Below are 14520 nucleotides of genomic sequence, written 5' to 3' on the forward strand. Positions count from 1 at the left end.
TATATATATATATATATATATGTATATATAAGTTAAGTACAACGTAGTGAAACGTTGCCGGTATACATATATATATGCCTATAGTATATATATCTATAGAGTGCATACAGTACTTGAGTGAATTCCTCAAGTACTGACATCATCACTTGGGTGAAAATTCCCGAAGTATTTAAAATGATTTCTTTTTTTTTGTGCTCACTCGAAATATTTGCAGAAAAATATTACGCATTATTATATATATATATATATATTATTATTTAAAATAATTGAGTGAGTTTACTTTTGTTACTTTTGATTTATTTGTGTACTCCAGCGGTCTAAGAATTATTATTGAAATTTTTATTTTAAAATTATAAATTAGTTTAATACCGAGGAATTTATTATTTTGAGTGTGAGTGAGGATAAATTCCGTATCTTTCTCTCTCACAGGTGCTGAGAGATAATAGGAAATAAAAATATTGTTATTATTTAGGATTTTGGGAAAATTTAAATGAAATAATTGTTTCTTTTATTTAATATTAAAAATTTATATTATCAATTAAATTAAATTATATTTGTTTTGGTCAACTCAGTTTATATAATTGATTGTGATATTGCGATATTATTTTTGGCAAAATAACCAGGTATTATTGTTATTGATTTAATGAAACTAAATATTGTGAAATATTGTTTAAATTGTTTATGAAAATTAAAACTCGGAAACCAACAGCTGTCGGGGAAAGTTTAATATTTATTTCTCTGGGTCTTTTCCTACCGCTTCATTTCATTTTTCCTGATCTTATTTATTATTTGTATGTAATTAATTATCATATATTTACTAATCTTTGTTTTCATTATTTATTTTATTTCTTTTGAATGTTTATCCACTTTGTCGTGAGTCACTTGCTCGGATTTTCCCTCGTGAATCCCGCCTGGATAAATTTTGTCTGTTTTGGGATAAACGGTCTGGCGCCTGCGTGCACTAACCCAGCCTGAGGAGCTGGTCCAGGCACGACAAATATTTATTATTTATAATTTAATCATTGTTTAAATTTACTATTTCATTTTAATTCGATCTTGGTACTTAATATGGTTTATTATTATTTATTATTATTTAGAAACACGCGTGGGCGACCGCATACGCTATATTAGGCTGTTCCGCGTCTCCGTCGCGAAATTTCAGCAAAGTATACGTTATAACTCTGTATGTTAAATTACGATATTTCAATAATTAATAACGCGAAAACTATTCGTCAGATGTACCACAAAAAATGAATTTATACGTATTTGATATTAATTAATCACATAATAAAAATTCAGATTTTTATCTAAATGTCGCAGTAGTGTCCGAACAACCTTAAATGGATGACGGTAGCGCATGAAATTTTACTGCATCAAACAATAAAATTTGCTGAGGCTGACACATACTTTTTACAAATTTACGGAGTATAATGTACAGTTTAATATAGTCAATCTTCACTGATTTCAGTGGGAATATTTAATATTTGCTTTAATGATAAATATCCGTCAAAATTTATTTATTTCCGTTTATATCATTAAATTTGACTGTTGAATAATATTAAAATTTAAAAACAGCTCCTGGTAAAGTTTCTTAGTTCGAGGACTTTACAAAGTAGCGTTCTAACTAAATTTATTATTTTGAATCCTTTATATTTTTATTGTTTGAGACTTCAATTTCTTACTTTACAAATAATAGATATTTAAGTTTTGGCTGTTAAACTTTAAAGTTGAATTTTTTTAGTGTTTACTTTGTCTTTTTTATAGTTTTACATGATAATTTTATCTAAATGAACTGTATATTTCAGCATTCGATTTATAATTATTATTTATTAAATATTGAAATCATGATATTACTATTTGAATTAATATTAATCGCTAAAAATATTATAATTATTAGGCATCAAACTTTATTTATTACTACTATTACTAACTATTACTAACTATTAGGAGAATTTAGTGAACCAAAAAATCCAAACACTACTTTGATTCACTAGTTTCGCTAAAACCTTCTTTATATTAGATCAGGACCTTCATTTTTCAAATTGTCAGTTTGGGGGTTTTTAGAAGTTTTTGAAATTACTCCTAGGGGGATAGAATTTCAAGTGTTGGCAACACTGTCATATTATCAGCAAAATCATTGAGAAGTCACTGTTCCTTACTTTTTTTTCGAATATTTCATATGTAATACTCTAATCTGATTCAAATCTTATTTTACTCTTTACCGTTAACACTTCTGTCAACTTCTGTCCGAACGCATTGATTTTATCAGGCATAATTGTGAAAAAAAAAATTTAAGAAACGCTTATTACTAATTATTTCTGATTTTTCAAAGCGTATTATGAAACGTACCTAATTTGGTTACGTTCAGGTAATATATAACCGTGGACTTTTTACTGCGCTAAGGTGACCCACACCTCCAAGTCACGATCACAATGGCGACTGGCAAGGATTACATGTTAGGCGCCACCGAGAGATTCTTTTATTATTAGCAGTTAGCCCAGCCTCTTGGTACTGAGTCAACTGATTAAACTATCTTATATATAATGAAACTGTCAGGGTCGAGTATCCACCCATTTCCTGGTCACTAATAATAATTAATTGAAAGATACGAAATTGATCAATTATACTCAGTGGTTAGAATCTAAACAATACATCAACCATTAATTTTATTAAATTATAACGTTAAATAGAATCTACGTCACTCTACACAGGAAGAAAATTCTAGCAAAATTTACGATGTTAATATCGCAATCGTGGACTAGACTTTTATTAGCTTCAATTTTAAAATGTCTTATTTCAAAATTTACTATGTGGGTTATATTTTTTACTGTTTAACATCATAATTTTATCAAAGATTTTTAGGATTAAAAATTACTTTAAAAATTACAATTTGATATCGTAAAAAAAAAAGAAATAAAAATTACAACTCAAAAACTATATTCCTATATTCATCTATCTATGTACTTTTGAATAAAATGAATATTACAGCGTTGCCTCTGTTATAATACGATGTAAGCTATAAAAATTACGATAATTTATCGTGATTTTTAAAAATTAACTGCGTCCTCTGCAAGAGGCGCTTTCAGGACTTATGAATGTTTATTCAAATCGTTTATATGGACCTAAAAAATAAATTAAAGTGTAATAGTACAAGAGCCGGACCTTCTTCGACCTTCACCGATCTTGCAACCCGATGAGATATATTTATTAAAATGCTTTGATAATAGATAAATATGCCTATAATAGCTTGCCTATCAAAATCCTGGCCAGGCTGTTTTTAAATAAATTAATAAAAGTTAATAAATTAATTAATAAAAATTAATAAATTAATAAAAATTATTAAATTTTTTTTAATTTTTTACTGTTCTTGCAACCAGCCAAATTGTACACTAACCGACAGCAAATAATGCATGTAATATGCCGCGGTAGTCTTGCCTCCCCATTTCTTGACCAAACTACCTGGCAAGCGGGTATGAACAGGTGAGTCAATATAATTAACTCCACCGATCTATAAACCGCTTGAATTTGATACCAAAATGTAGTTAATTTTATAACAAACACGATGGTATAGCATCGCCTACGAAAAACTGATTATTAATAATCATTGTCAGGCTTTGAAGTTTAAAAATCGGAGCAAACAGTGGTGCGCGAGAGAGAAAGTCGAGCGGCTGAAGTCCGTGCATTAGAACAAGACATAACATGACAGATATGCCCAGCTATAGGCTACTGCGCATGCTCTGTCTCATACTTGTTATTATTATCCAGAATTATACAATAACTGTCGAAGTAGGTTCGGCTCTTGTACTATAAACTCTTCGGTGGCCGAGTGGTCCAAGGCGTCCGACACTTCGCACTCGGAAGAACTTGGGTTCGAATCCAACGTCTCAATGATTATTATTTTATTCTTTTACTTAACGTTTCTCTTCAAATTTTACGATATTCACATTGTAATTTACATTAAAGAGCTTAAGACTTCGTATTATTTGTCTGAAGTATCATTTCTTAAATGAAATTTCTAACGCTGCATCGTAAAAGTTATGATTTTGAAAGTCTAGTCGACCACTATAAAAATCAATAAGACAAATTACGCCCAAAATGGCATACAACTCATGCCTACGTGGCTGACTCACTCTCACATATTTCACAAATATAAATTTACCCGGAAAACTAATGACAATAATCATACTTTACTTAACGGTTCGCCTCGCGTACCACAGGCTTATATAATCTTACTGCGCACTGGTAATCCCGAGTCCAAGGCGAGGTTTCCAGCGACCATCCTTCCGGCTTAAACCAATCCAAAACCTTGATAACGATGTGACTATTCCAGTTGTCTCCATACAATATTTATCGTAAGCTCGGTAAATAAGGGCTCTTCCGCTGACCAAGACTCGCCCAGCTCATGTACCCAAGGTGACAATGATACAGCTTATGTTCTTGTGATATTTGGTAAATTGCACCGCAACCTAAATATGGCGTCTTCAGATGACGACCGAAGCTGAAGCCTAGTAGGCTTGATGGAAAAGAGTGTCCTTCCAGAATAGTGTCCGGCCGACGATAGAGAGAAGAGGCCCAGTATTGCTGACTTTTATGCATTGGTGAAACGCCCTCTATAGTTTGGACTCGCTTTCTTGAAGCCTTCCTCAGGATCTTGACTTAAGTAGTTGATAACAACAGGATCCAAATTACTGTGAATTCTGAAGCTGAGTGCGCAGTTGTACTATGGCCAAAGAGGAAAATTTAAATAATACAATGAAAAAATGTAATTTAAATTTCCCGGTTACAAATAGGTAGTAACAAAAGACGTAAAGTTTTTTGAGTCCATAGAGCTCGAAAAGGTATTCATAACACTGGTTCTGAGCTTAAGGGGAAGTTACATGGCTGGCTCGCAGGGTCAAACGTTTTTCAGATTTTTTTATTCTTGTCAACACAATCAAAACTCAAATTATTGTATTTAAAATTAAATAAAAGAACTTGTATGCAAAATCATGTATGCCTAACGAAGATTTTATTTTCTTTTACAGGCTAGTCTACAAATGGTTCTATTTTATATATAGATTGAGTTATTTTCTTGGAATCATAGGATACATGATTGCATTAGCAACATTTTTCGGATTGAATCTAGTTTTTGATGTCAAACCATCAGTTTGGATGGATTGTGGATTATTGTTTTTATTTTACGGACTTTATTTTGGTGTATTGGGTCGTGATATTGCTGAAATTTGTACTGATAAAATGGCATCACATATAGGAGTAAGTTTTTTTTATTAAATCATTATCATTAATGACTATATATAAATATATATAAAAAAATACCCGTGAAAAATAAATCATACATGGCCATGCATGACCATATATGGCTCATATATGAAGCATATATGGCCATACACGCAGCATATATGGCCATACTAATTTTTTTAATACAGTCATGCATGGCCATACATGGCCTTGTATGGTTCATGTATGGCCATGCATGACTGTATTAAAAAAGTTCCCGTGAAAAATGATTCATACATGACCATGTATGGTCATACGTAGGCATATAAACTTTTTTAATACAGTCATACATGGCCATACATGAACTATACAAGGCCATGTATGGTCATGCATGACTGAATTAAAAAAGTTTGTATGCCCATGTATGGCCATACATGCTTCATATATGAGCCATGTACGGTTATGCATGACCATGTATTATTCATTTTTCACAGGAATTTTTTAATACCGTCATGCATGACCATACATGAATCATACAAGGTCATGTATGGCCATGCATGACTGTATTAAAAAAAGTTGTATGCCCATGTATGACCATATATGCTCCATGTATGGCCATATATGCTTCATATATGAGCTATATATGGCCATGCATGGTTATGTATGATTCATTTTTCATGGGTTTAGCTAACTATTACAATTACTTATAAACAAGATGTTGTAGTGTTAAAAAAATAGGAAATTTTTTTGATATCACTAACAGCATATTGATGATTATATTTTGCTTTTTCGAAAATGATTGTATTCTTTGAACCTTACATAGCACAACTAAACTTTGTTGTAACTGTCGGTCGTATAGCCTAGTCGTCAAAGCGTCGGTCTCTCGTATGGAAGGTCCCAGGTTCGAATCCTACTAAAGCGGGTGCGGTCGTTAATAAGTCTAGCGTTTTTTCTCTGAATTAAAAATTTCCATTTCGATTAGGAATTCAATTGCTCGCTATCTGATAATCTCTGCGTCGCCAAAATAATTAAAAAAAAAATGTTTTAAAATTTTTTTTTTAATTTAGTTAAAATTTCTATACATTGTCATATCAAGTCATATATGGTCGTATTAAGCTATGTATAGCCATACATGGTCATATATGGCCATATCTGGCCAATTTCCATACATGGCCATGTATGATTCATTTTTCACGGGTGTATATACACTGATAAAAAGAAACCTTTGAGTCAACTTGGTTTGAGTTGAGCCGAATACGCCACGACTTTAAATACGGTGAAACACGCTACGACTTTGGTTGAAAGGCCACACGTACACTGATAGAAGGATTTATTACTAAGTGAATTTAGTAACAAAATTTTTAGTCACATATTTGGGAGAAAAAAATATTTTGTGCTCATCAACATTATTTATTATAATTTAATAAATCATTTTTTTATTTCAATTAAATCTTATTATGGTAAAATAAGTATTTGTTTCCACCAAAAAAATATTTGGTAATCGGTACTAAATATTTTTTTTGTCTTTTGTCGGTAGACGGCTTGTTTAGGATTAAAAACTATGTATGTATTTGTGGGAAATATCAGTGTAGCGTATGTGTGTGAATATATATCGCGGCTTTTACATTATAGTGCGTTTCGTCTCAATCGGAGTTAGTGTTGCGATTTCCAAATTAATTTGTGTGATAAATTTATACATGATAAAGGTTTTAAGAATGTCGCTAAGCTTAGAAAAAGCACTACTGCTACGTTACAGATTGGTAATAATTAAAAAAGTTTTGAATCTATTCAAATTATGTAGCAAAATTTTATATCGGTCATCATACGCTTTTTACGAATCTAATAATTCCAAAAATAGTCCGGTACTCGGCATTATCATTACTATTTTATCTGACTTCAAATCTGTATACTTTTCTTATAAAAAATGTGTAACTATTGGGCTCAATAGTCATATTAAAGGATATCTATTCACGTTACCAAAACAAAATGACCCAAATTATATTATTCAGGTTGATTATGTGAGATTTATCAAACCTTTAAAAACTCATTTACTACTAAATGGCTTACATGACATTTCTCGACGGAATTTAATTTAAAATTTTTAACTTACGTATATCAAAATTATGTGTATTATTTGTATAATTAAAACCTATTTAACTAAAAAGTTGTTATTTATCTTAAATAAAAAATTGTAATAAAATGAGGTTATTTTCCTAATAATACTATTTATTCTTACTTAGAATTATTTATTATTATCATTTTAATTTATTTTAAGTGGAACAATTAGGTTATGCGCTAAAATAAAGTAAAAGAATTAGTTCTTTAATCCTAATAAATGATTTATTGTGCTCCAATAAATCTTTTCTTAGATACTACTAAATATTTATTTGGTGGAAATAAATGAGCTTTACTAAATGATTTGGTAACTGTAACGAAATATTTAGCAAGGTTCGTTACTAAGTCATTTAGTAAATACAACCAAATCTTATTAAATACAACTAAATCCTTTCATCAGTGTATTTGGGGGAATTATCTACTCAAATACATGGCGTACTTATAAAAATGTCATTTGTATTTGCGATGACTTTTACGCACTCAGTTAAAAAATAAATGTAATTGAGTTAACATACTAGAGACTTTGTCTCGCCTACGTTTGCTTTTGTTTCTACAATACTTATATTTAATGCAAAAAATGATGATAACCTATCTATTTTTGACCAAGTCACAGGCTTTCCAAAAATAAATCTATCGGACATCGCTATTTCAAAAGCCTGTGACTTGGTCAAAAATAAACCCAAGGGCAATTGTTTTTTTTAATTTTTTTTGTTTTTAGGTGTAGTTTTCAAAAAAAATTACGATAAAATTATTTATATGTATCTTCTATTTTTTTTCTCACTTTTTTAAAAAAATCCAAATTTTATCGAGGATTACCAGTTTCAATTAATTTCTTCGTCTCAATTTTTCAAACTCTGAAGTCGTCGAGAAATTCTCAAAAATTTTCAGAGTGATGTTTTGTAAAATAAGCCCAACTGGGCAAAAATTTTTTTTCCAATTGATAAATAAAAATAGAAGAAATAGTCCGCCCACTCTGAGATTGGCGGAAAAAAATTGCAGCATTGATTGACTTTTTTTTGAGAAATTAAAAAAAAATCAAAAATGGCGAACTTTAAGAAAATGGCGGTTTTTCTCAAAAAAGCCAAAATTTCATAAGGTTTCATCTTAAAATTATTTCTATTTTTTTCTAAAAAGTACATTCGAAGACAAAAATTTTGAAAAAAAAAAAAAAAAAACGCCCTAACTAGTCAATTTTTGAGAATTTATAGCTATTTGAAAAAATAAAAGTCTTATTTTTGAAAAACTCATAATTTTTTTGGGTTGGGTAAAAAAATTTGAAAAATTCCTAAAAAATGATTTTAATGGGGTAGAAAAGGAAAAAAAAATTATCAACCAAATTGAAAAGGGTCGGGGTCAAAAGTGGTCGATTTGACGTGAAATGCACCGTATACATTTTAAATGTAATTTAAATATATTAAAAATTTATCTTAGGGTCTATAAGGAATACATGTTTAAAAATATACAAAAACTATATCAACAATCGGAGTGTCTATAGCCACCAGTTACAGATAAATCCAGGATTCTAAAAATAGATATATGGTGGCGCTGAAGTCTGCCGTTCCGTGACTGTTAGAATTAGAGACACAGAATAGTTATAAGAGGGGGCTATAATTTTCTGTTCATTAACTAGTCCGCGTCTGTAGCTCTTACAGTGACGGAACAGAAAATTATAGCTCCTTCTTATAACTAGTCCGTGTCTGTAACTCTTGCAGTCACGGAACAATAAATTAGAGCCCCATTTCTTAACTATTCCGTGTTTCTAACTCTTACAGTCACGGAACGGTCTGCCATTCAGCGCCACCATTTATCTATTTTTGGAGTCCCGGATTTATCCGTGGCTGGTGGCTATAGACACTCCGAAAAAATATAATTATAGAAATATAAAAAATATATTTTTAATTTAACCAACAACATAAAATAGAAAATTTAATAAAATTATACACTATTTTATGTATTTGGAATATATTTTTTCTACATTGTCATACATGTATGTTTTATAAGTTCTGAAAATTCCCAAAAATTTTATTTTTTAAATATTCATTAAACATTCCAAATTCACTTATGTAAATAGAATTGAACATTGTTTTGAATTGGTAGGTAGATTTTTTTAAAAGTCTAGGTATTTTATTTGTTCACATGGTCAATTTCTCAAGGAATTTTATCATAACCTATCATAATTTGTTGAGTAGAGTTCAAAAGTACGATTCATTAAAAAATTTATATATATATTGTAACGAGTTTTTCACCACCGGGGATCTACCGGATTAAAGTCCGAATACGCTTACGATTTTGGCAACCTTGTTCAAAAATTTAAATGCTGGGCGTCAGGTGATTCAATAATCACTAAATAACAATTATCAAAAATACATCGGCTCAGAGTGGCGGATCAGGGAAAGGTCAGACACTTAAGATTATGATTAATGATTGATCAAAATAAAACACAACAAAATTTCGTATATTAAAAAGAAGCAAAAATTGGTCGGTATCACAAATAAAAATTATCAGTTACAAAACAAAATACTTTGCCGGCTTCGGCTTGACTCGATATAAACAAAAAAACGGTCTGTCGGTTGACCCTGCGGACCAGCCCCAAAGCTTCCCGCCTATTTTGAGCTCCTGGAGCTCGAAAAATTGTTGTAGATACATTTTCAAGGTCTGCGAGCTCGAAAATACTTTTATATGCCTTTGTTTTCGAAAAAAAAACGTTTTTTACCATTTTTTCTCAAATGATATCTCTCGAACGAATAAATCGATTGAAACGTTCAAGGTGGCAATCGACGCGTTTTATTGAGTTCTACAACTGATTAGATTTTGAAATTGATTTATCGAGTCGTTTTTGAGAAATTTTCAAAATCCTAAAAAATTTTTTTTTTTTTTAATTCTTTCGACAACGGTTTCTCTTGAAAGAAAGGACCGATTTTGATGTTTGAGGTTGCATTCGACGCGGCTTATGAAGCTTCAGAGCCCAGTTGATTTTGGAATCAATCCATCAAGAACATAAAAAGTTATCTAAAAAAACTTTTTGAAAAAAGTTTATTTTTGGAATATCTTTAAACAAGCCGTACCGATCAAGTTTATTTTTTTTCAGCTTCAAGATATTCGCAAGCCGCGTCGAATGACATCTTGATGATCAAACTCGGTTTATCCGTTCAAAAGTTATAGATATTTACATACGTACGTACGTACATACATACATACACTCGGACATTATCGTGAAATTAATCAGGATAGCTTCCTAGAATCTCAAAACGTCAAGATCTCTTAGAAATTCAATTTTCGAAAATCGGACTGAAACCAATAACTTCCCGAATTTTGGAAAATTTGCAGTTTTCTTAGCGGGAAATTAAAAAACAAATTGCTCGTAGAAATTTTAATTGATCAAAACACAAAATCAGTCCGTATTAAAAGGAAAATAGTCGTTTTACGAAATAAAAAAAAATTCAGTTATTTTATCGTCCGGAGACACACATACACTGTAAGTATCACCGGAATACTTGACGAGTGACGTAATCGTATACGGCAAGACTCTACTGCCGAAACGAAGAAGACACGGATAATTTGTAATTCTCAGAATTGCTCGATGAAATATAATAAATTATAAAATAATATTTTATTTCGGTACCGCGTTGAAATTGCTTTTTCATGCAATTATTACAAGTAATTAATTATTAAATTAATTATTATCTACACAAAACGCGTGTCACTTGTTCATTAAACAAATCCATCGGTCGTACACTTCAGTTAGTTTGCCTGCCGAAGCTTTAGCTTGTTCACTTGTCCACGAAGGCCGTTATTATTAGTCGAACTTGTTTCTCGCGATTAATTATGTCGTTGTTCAAACTTGGATTGTTCTTAATGGCGTAAATCCAATTGTTCAATAGTCGGGATCGAAATTAGTCGTTTGGTCGGAGTCGATACTTTAGGTTTAGATTGCAATAATCACTGCCTAAGTCGCCAATTACCAAAGAGTAAAACGTTGTTAGTGATAATGAGAAGAGGAGTGACGGAAAAAGGTATTTGTGGGGTGAGAGGCGTTTCGTCTAAGTATACGATAGCTGAGACTCCTCAGTTAGGTGTGTCTATCGTATACTCCACCTAAGACACCGTGTTGAAAGTTACATGTTAGAAATGTTATATATTGAAACAAGCATAGGGACGAGGTATTGCTAGAGGCGCGAGTTGTGAATGCCATCTCGCGGAGTGAAGCCGAACCACCATATATATATATATATATATATATATATATATATATATATATATATATATATATATATATATATATATATATATATATATATATATATATATATATATATATGAGGCGTTCCACGCCAAATCGGACACCATTTAGCTTTTGCACCTCGGATTTTTTTTTATCTTTTTTATCTTTTAGTATTTGTTCAAAGAGGCCTTCATGATTTTTTTCAAATTTTTTTCTCCTACCATTTTCGAAATATCGAGTTTTGAAAAATGTAGAGAATTTTCTTTTGAACATCTGTAACTTCGCGAAAAGTGGTTTAAATAAAATTTTCTAAGACATAAACTGTTCATTTTTAGACATCTCTCCAGTAAAAGAATATCAAAAAAATTTTTTAAACCACGCTTTTATTGGAATTTAAGCTTTTAAGTATAAATGGGCGATTTACAAAAAACACGTACTGATCGATTTTTCTTGTAATTTTTCACCGCCAACTGTCACCTATTCTACAACTTTTTCAGCTATGTTCATAACGGGACAACGATGGGATCTATTTTTTTTCGATTTTTTAAATTTCCAGTTTTTTGATGTTTCGAAAACGGTAGGAGAAAAAAAATTTGAAAAAAATTATGAAGGCCTCTTTGAACCTATACTAAAAGATAAAAAAAGTACAAAAAAATCCGAGGTGCAAAAGCTTAATAGTGTCCGATTTGGCGTGGAACGCCCCGTTTCCAAAATTCGATATTTTGAAAACGGTTGGAGGGGAAAATTTGAAAAAAATCATCAAGGCCTTTTTGAACCTATACTAAAAGATAAAAAAATCCGAAGCGCAAAAATTAAATGGTGTCCGATTTGGCGTGGAATGCCTCATACATATGGCTCATTCCATCAAATAAAGTTATTTTTACGGGGTGACCCTCATCGATTTGATTCAAACTTTGTGGAGTCTTTCCATATATTTAAAAAAATAATTCTCTGAAAATTTGAGTCTTCAATATGCAGTAGTTTCAAAGTTATGATTTTTTGAATATTTAAAAAATTTTTGTTTTCAATTTTTTCATTACTTTTTTTGAAGGAAACAATTTTTTTAAAAAAATGAGCACACAGTAGTTATTCGTAGGAAAAATTCTTAGCTTTCCAACGAAAATATCCATTTTTTATTTTAAGTTACAGAAGACCCTTTAAAATTCGTTTTAAATAGGAAAAACGATTTTTATGACTGTGCGGCGCTTGATACATCTAATTTGATATTTTCTTCTAAAAGCTGAGACCTTTTTCCACAACATATGTAATTTTCACGATGTGCATATTTTTTGTTCGAACAAAATCAATAATTATTTAAATACAAGTCATTGGCTTTATAGTTTTATCAAACTGTAATGGTTCATTGTGTGGCAAAAGATGAAACAAAACGATATCAGACGAGAGTAAAGTAGGCTGCCTAAGCCGTAGGAAAAAACTGACAATAACTGCAATCTGAAGTCGTGTTTTATCTCGTGTTACACACTATTTCTTTCATGATTACCTGCATTGAAAATTAGTTTCAGTGGCAGCAGCCAGTTAGAATTAAGTTAATTAAAGATCAATGGTGTGAAAAATTTTAATACTTTTTAATGCTTTTGAATACATTGAATACTTTTTAATCACCCTTTTTATGAGCATTTAACATTCCAAATCGCTTTGAATCGTTCCTTTTAATCAAGGAATAATGACTTTTTATAGAAAATAAATGTTTTAGACGTACGATATTTACAGTCAAATATGGTGAAAGAAACTCAAGCAGTACACCTTTTCTCACCTATTGTTGATAGCCTAGGATATTTGTGTTAAAAATGTATCAAGATCCTCGAAAAAGTTAAGAATTAAAGTTTTTCAATCATAGAGAGTTTATATTTCATTTAATTTTGTTCAAACAAAAAATATACACATCGTGAAAATTACATATTTTGTGGGAAAAGGTATCAGTTTTCCGAAAAAATATCAAATTAGATGCACAGTCATAAAAATCGTTTTTCTTATTTTGAACGAATTTTAAAGGGTCTTCTGTAACTTAAAATAAAAAATGGATATTTTCATTAGAAAGCTGAGAATTTTTCCTACGAATAACTATTATGTGCTCATTTTTTTTTAAAAATTGTTTCCTTCATGAAAAGTGATGAAAAAGTTGAAAACAAAACTTTTTAAGAAATTCAAAAAATCATAACTTTGAAACTGCTGCATATTCAAGGCTCAAACTTCAGAGAATTTTTTTTAAATACATGGAAAGACTCCACAAAGTTTGAATCAAATCGACGAGGGCCGCCCCGTAAAAATAACTTTATTTGGTGGAATGACCCATATATATTGGGTGCTTCGTTTCCGGCAAAAGTATTTTTTTTGTTGCTCATCAAGCAAAATATTGTTTTTTATGCTAAAATGAAAATTCCTGCCAAGTTTAAGCTCTTAATTCCAATTCTAACTACTTTCCATTCGATTTCAAAGATTTCCCATTTAAAGGACACGTAAATTAAATTACTTTTTTTTTAACTTTCTAATACTCAGTTGCGTTTTATGATATCGACGCGGTTTCGGTCGCAAATTGTAGGGTATTTGGTGTTCTTCAAAAGTGCCCAAAGTAACTTAGCTGTGATTCCAGCTGTTTCACTGATGTCAGCTGAGGAAGTCATTTTTCGTATCAAATTGACCTTTATTGGCTTGCAGAACGTAAATCAATGAATACACGTCAAAAATGTAAACGGGAGTTTTATAGGAAATTTTATTCCCTTAAAAAATGCCCTATAAGTCAAATCGCTGAAGTTCATAGTTTCCGAGTTATAGGAGTTTTAATAATTTAAAAAATATAATATTAAAAAAAAATGACAATTGCTATTTTTTTTTTTAAATTATTAAAACTCCTATAACTCAGAAAAAATGGACTTTAGCGACTTGACTCATAGAGCTTTTTTTGAAGGGAATAAAATTTCCTATAAAATTCCCATTTACATTTTTGG

At 30.7% G+C, this 14520-nt stretch overlaps 1 protein-coding gene across 2 annotated transcripts in view; it reads left to right on the forward strand.

Moving 5' to 3' along the window:
- The window catches only part of LOC103577221 (RING finger protein 121), a 76033-nt gene that overhangs the window by 23834 nt on the left and 37679 nt on the right, over positions 1-14520 (forward strand). For both annotated transcript variants that reach the window (XM_053742090.1, XM_053742089.1), the window contains exon 5: positions 5025-5253. In XM_053742090.1, coding sequence (XP_053598065.1) covers positions 5025-5253 — 229 coding nt within the window. The remainder of the gene's footprint in view (positions 1-5024; positions 5254-14520) is intronic.

This window comes from Microplitis demolitor, chromosome 9, assembly GCF_026212275.2.
Source record: "Microplitis demolitor isolate Queensland-Clemson2020A chromosome 9, iyMicDemo2.1a, whole genome shotgun sequence".
NCBI classification, from domain to species: domain Eukaryota; kingdom Metazoa; phylum Arthropoda; class Insecta; order Hymenoptera; family Braconidae; genus Microplitis; species Microplitis demolitor.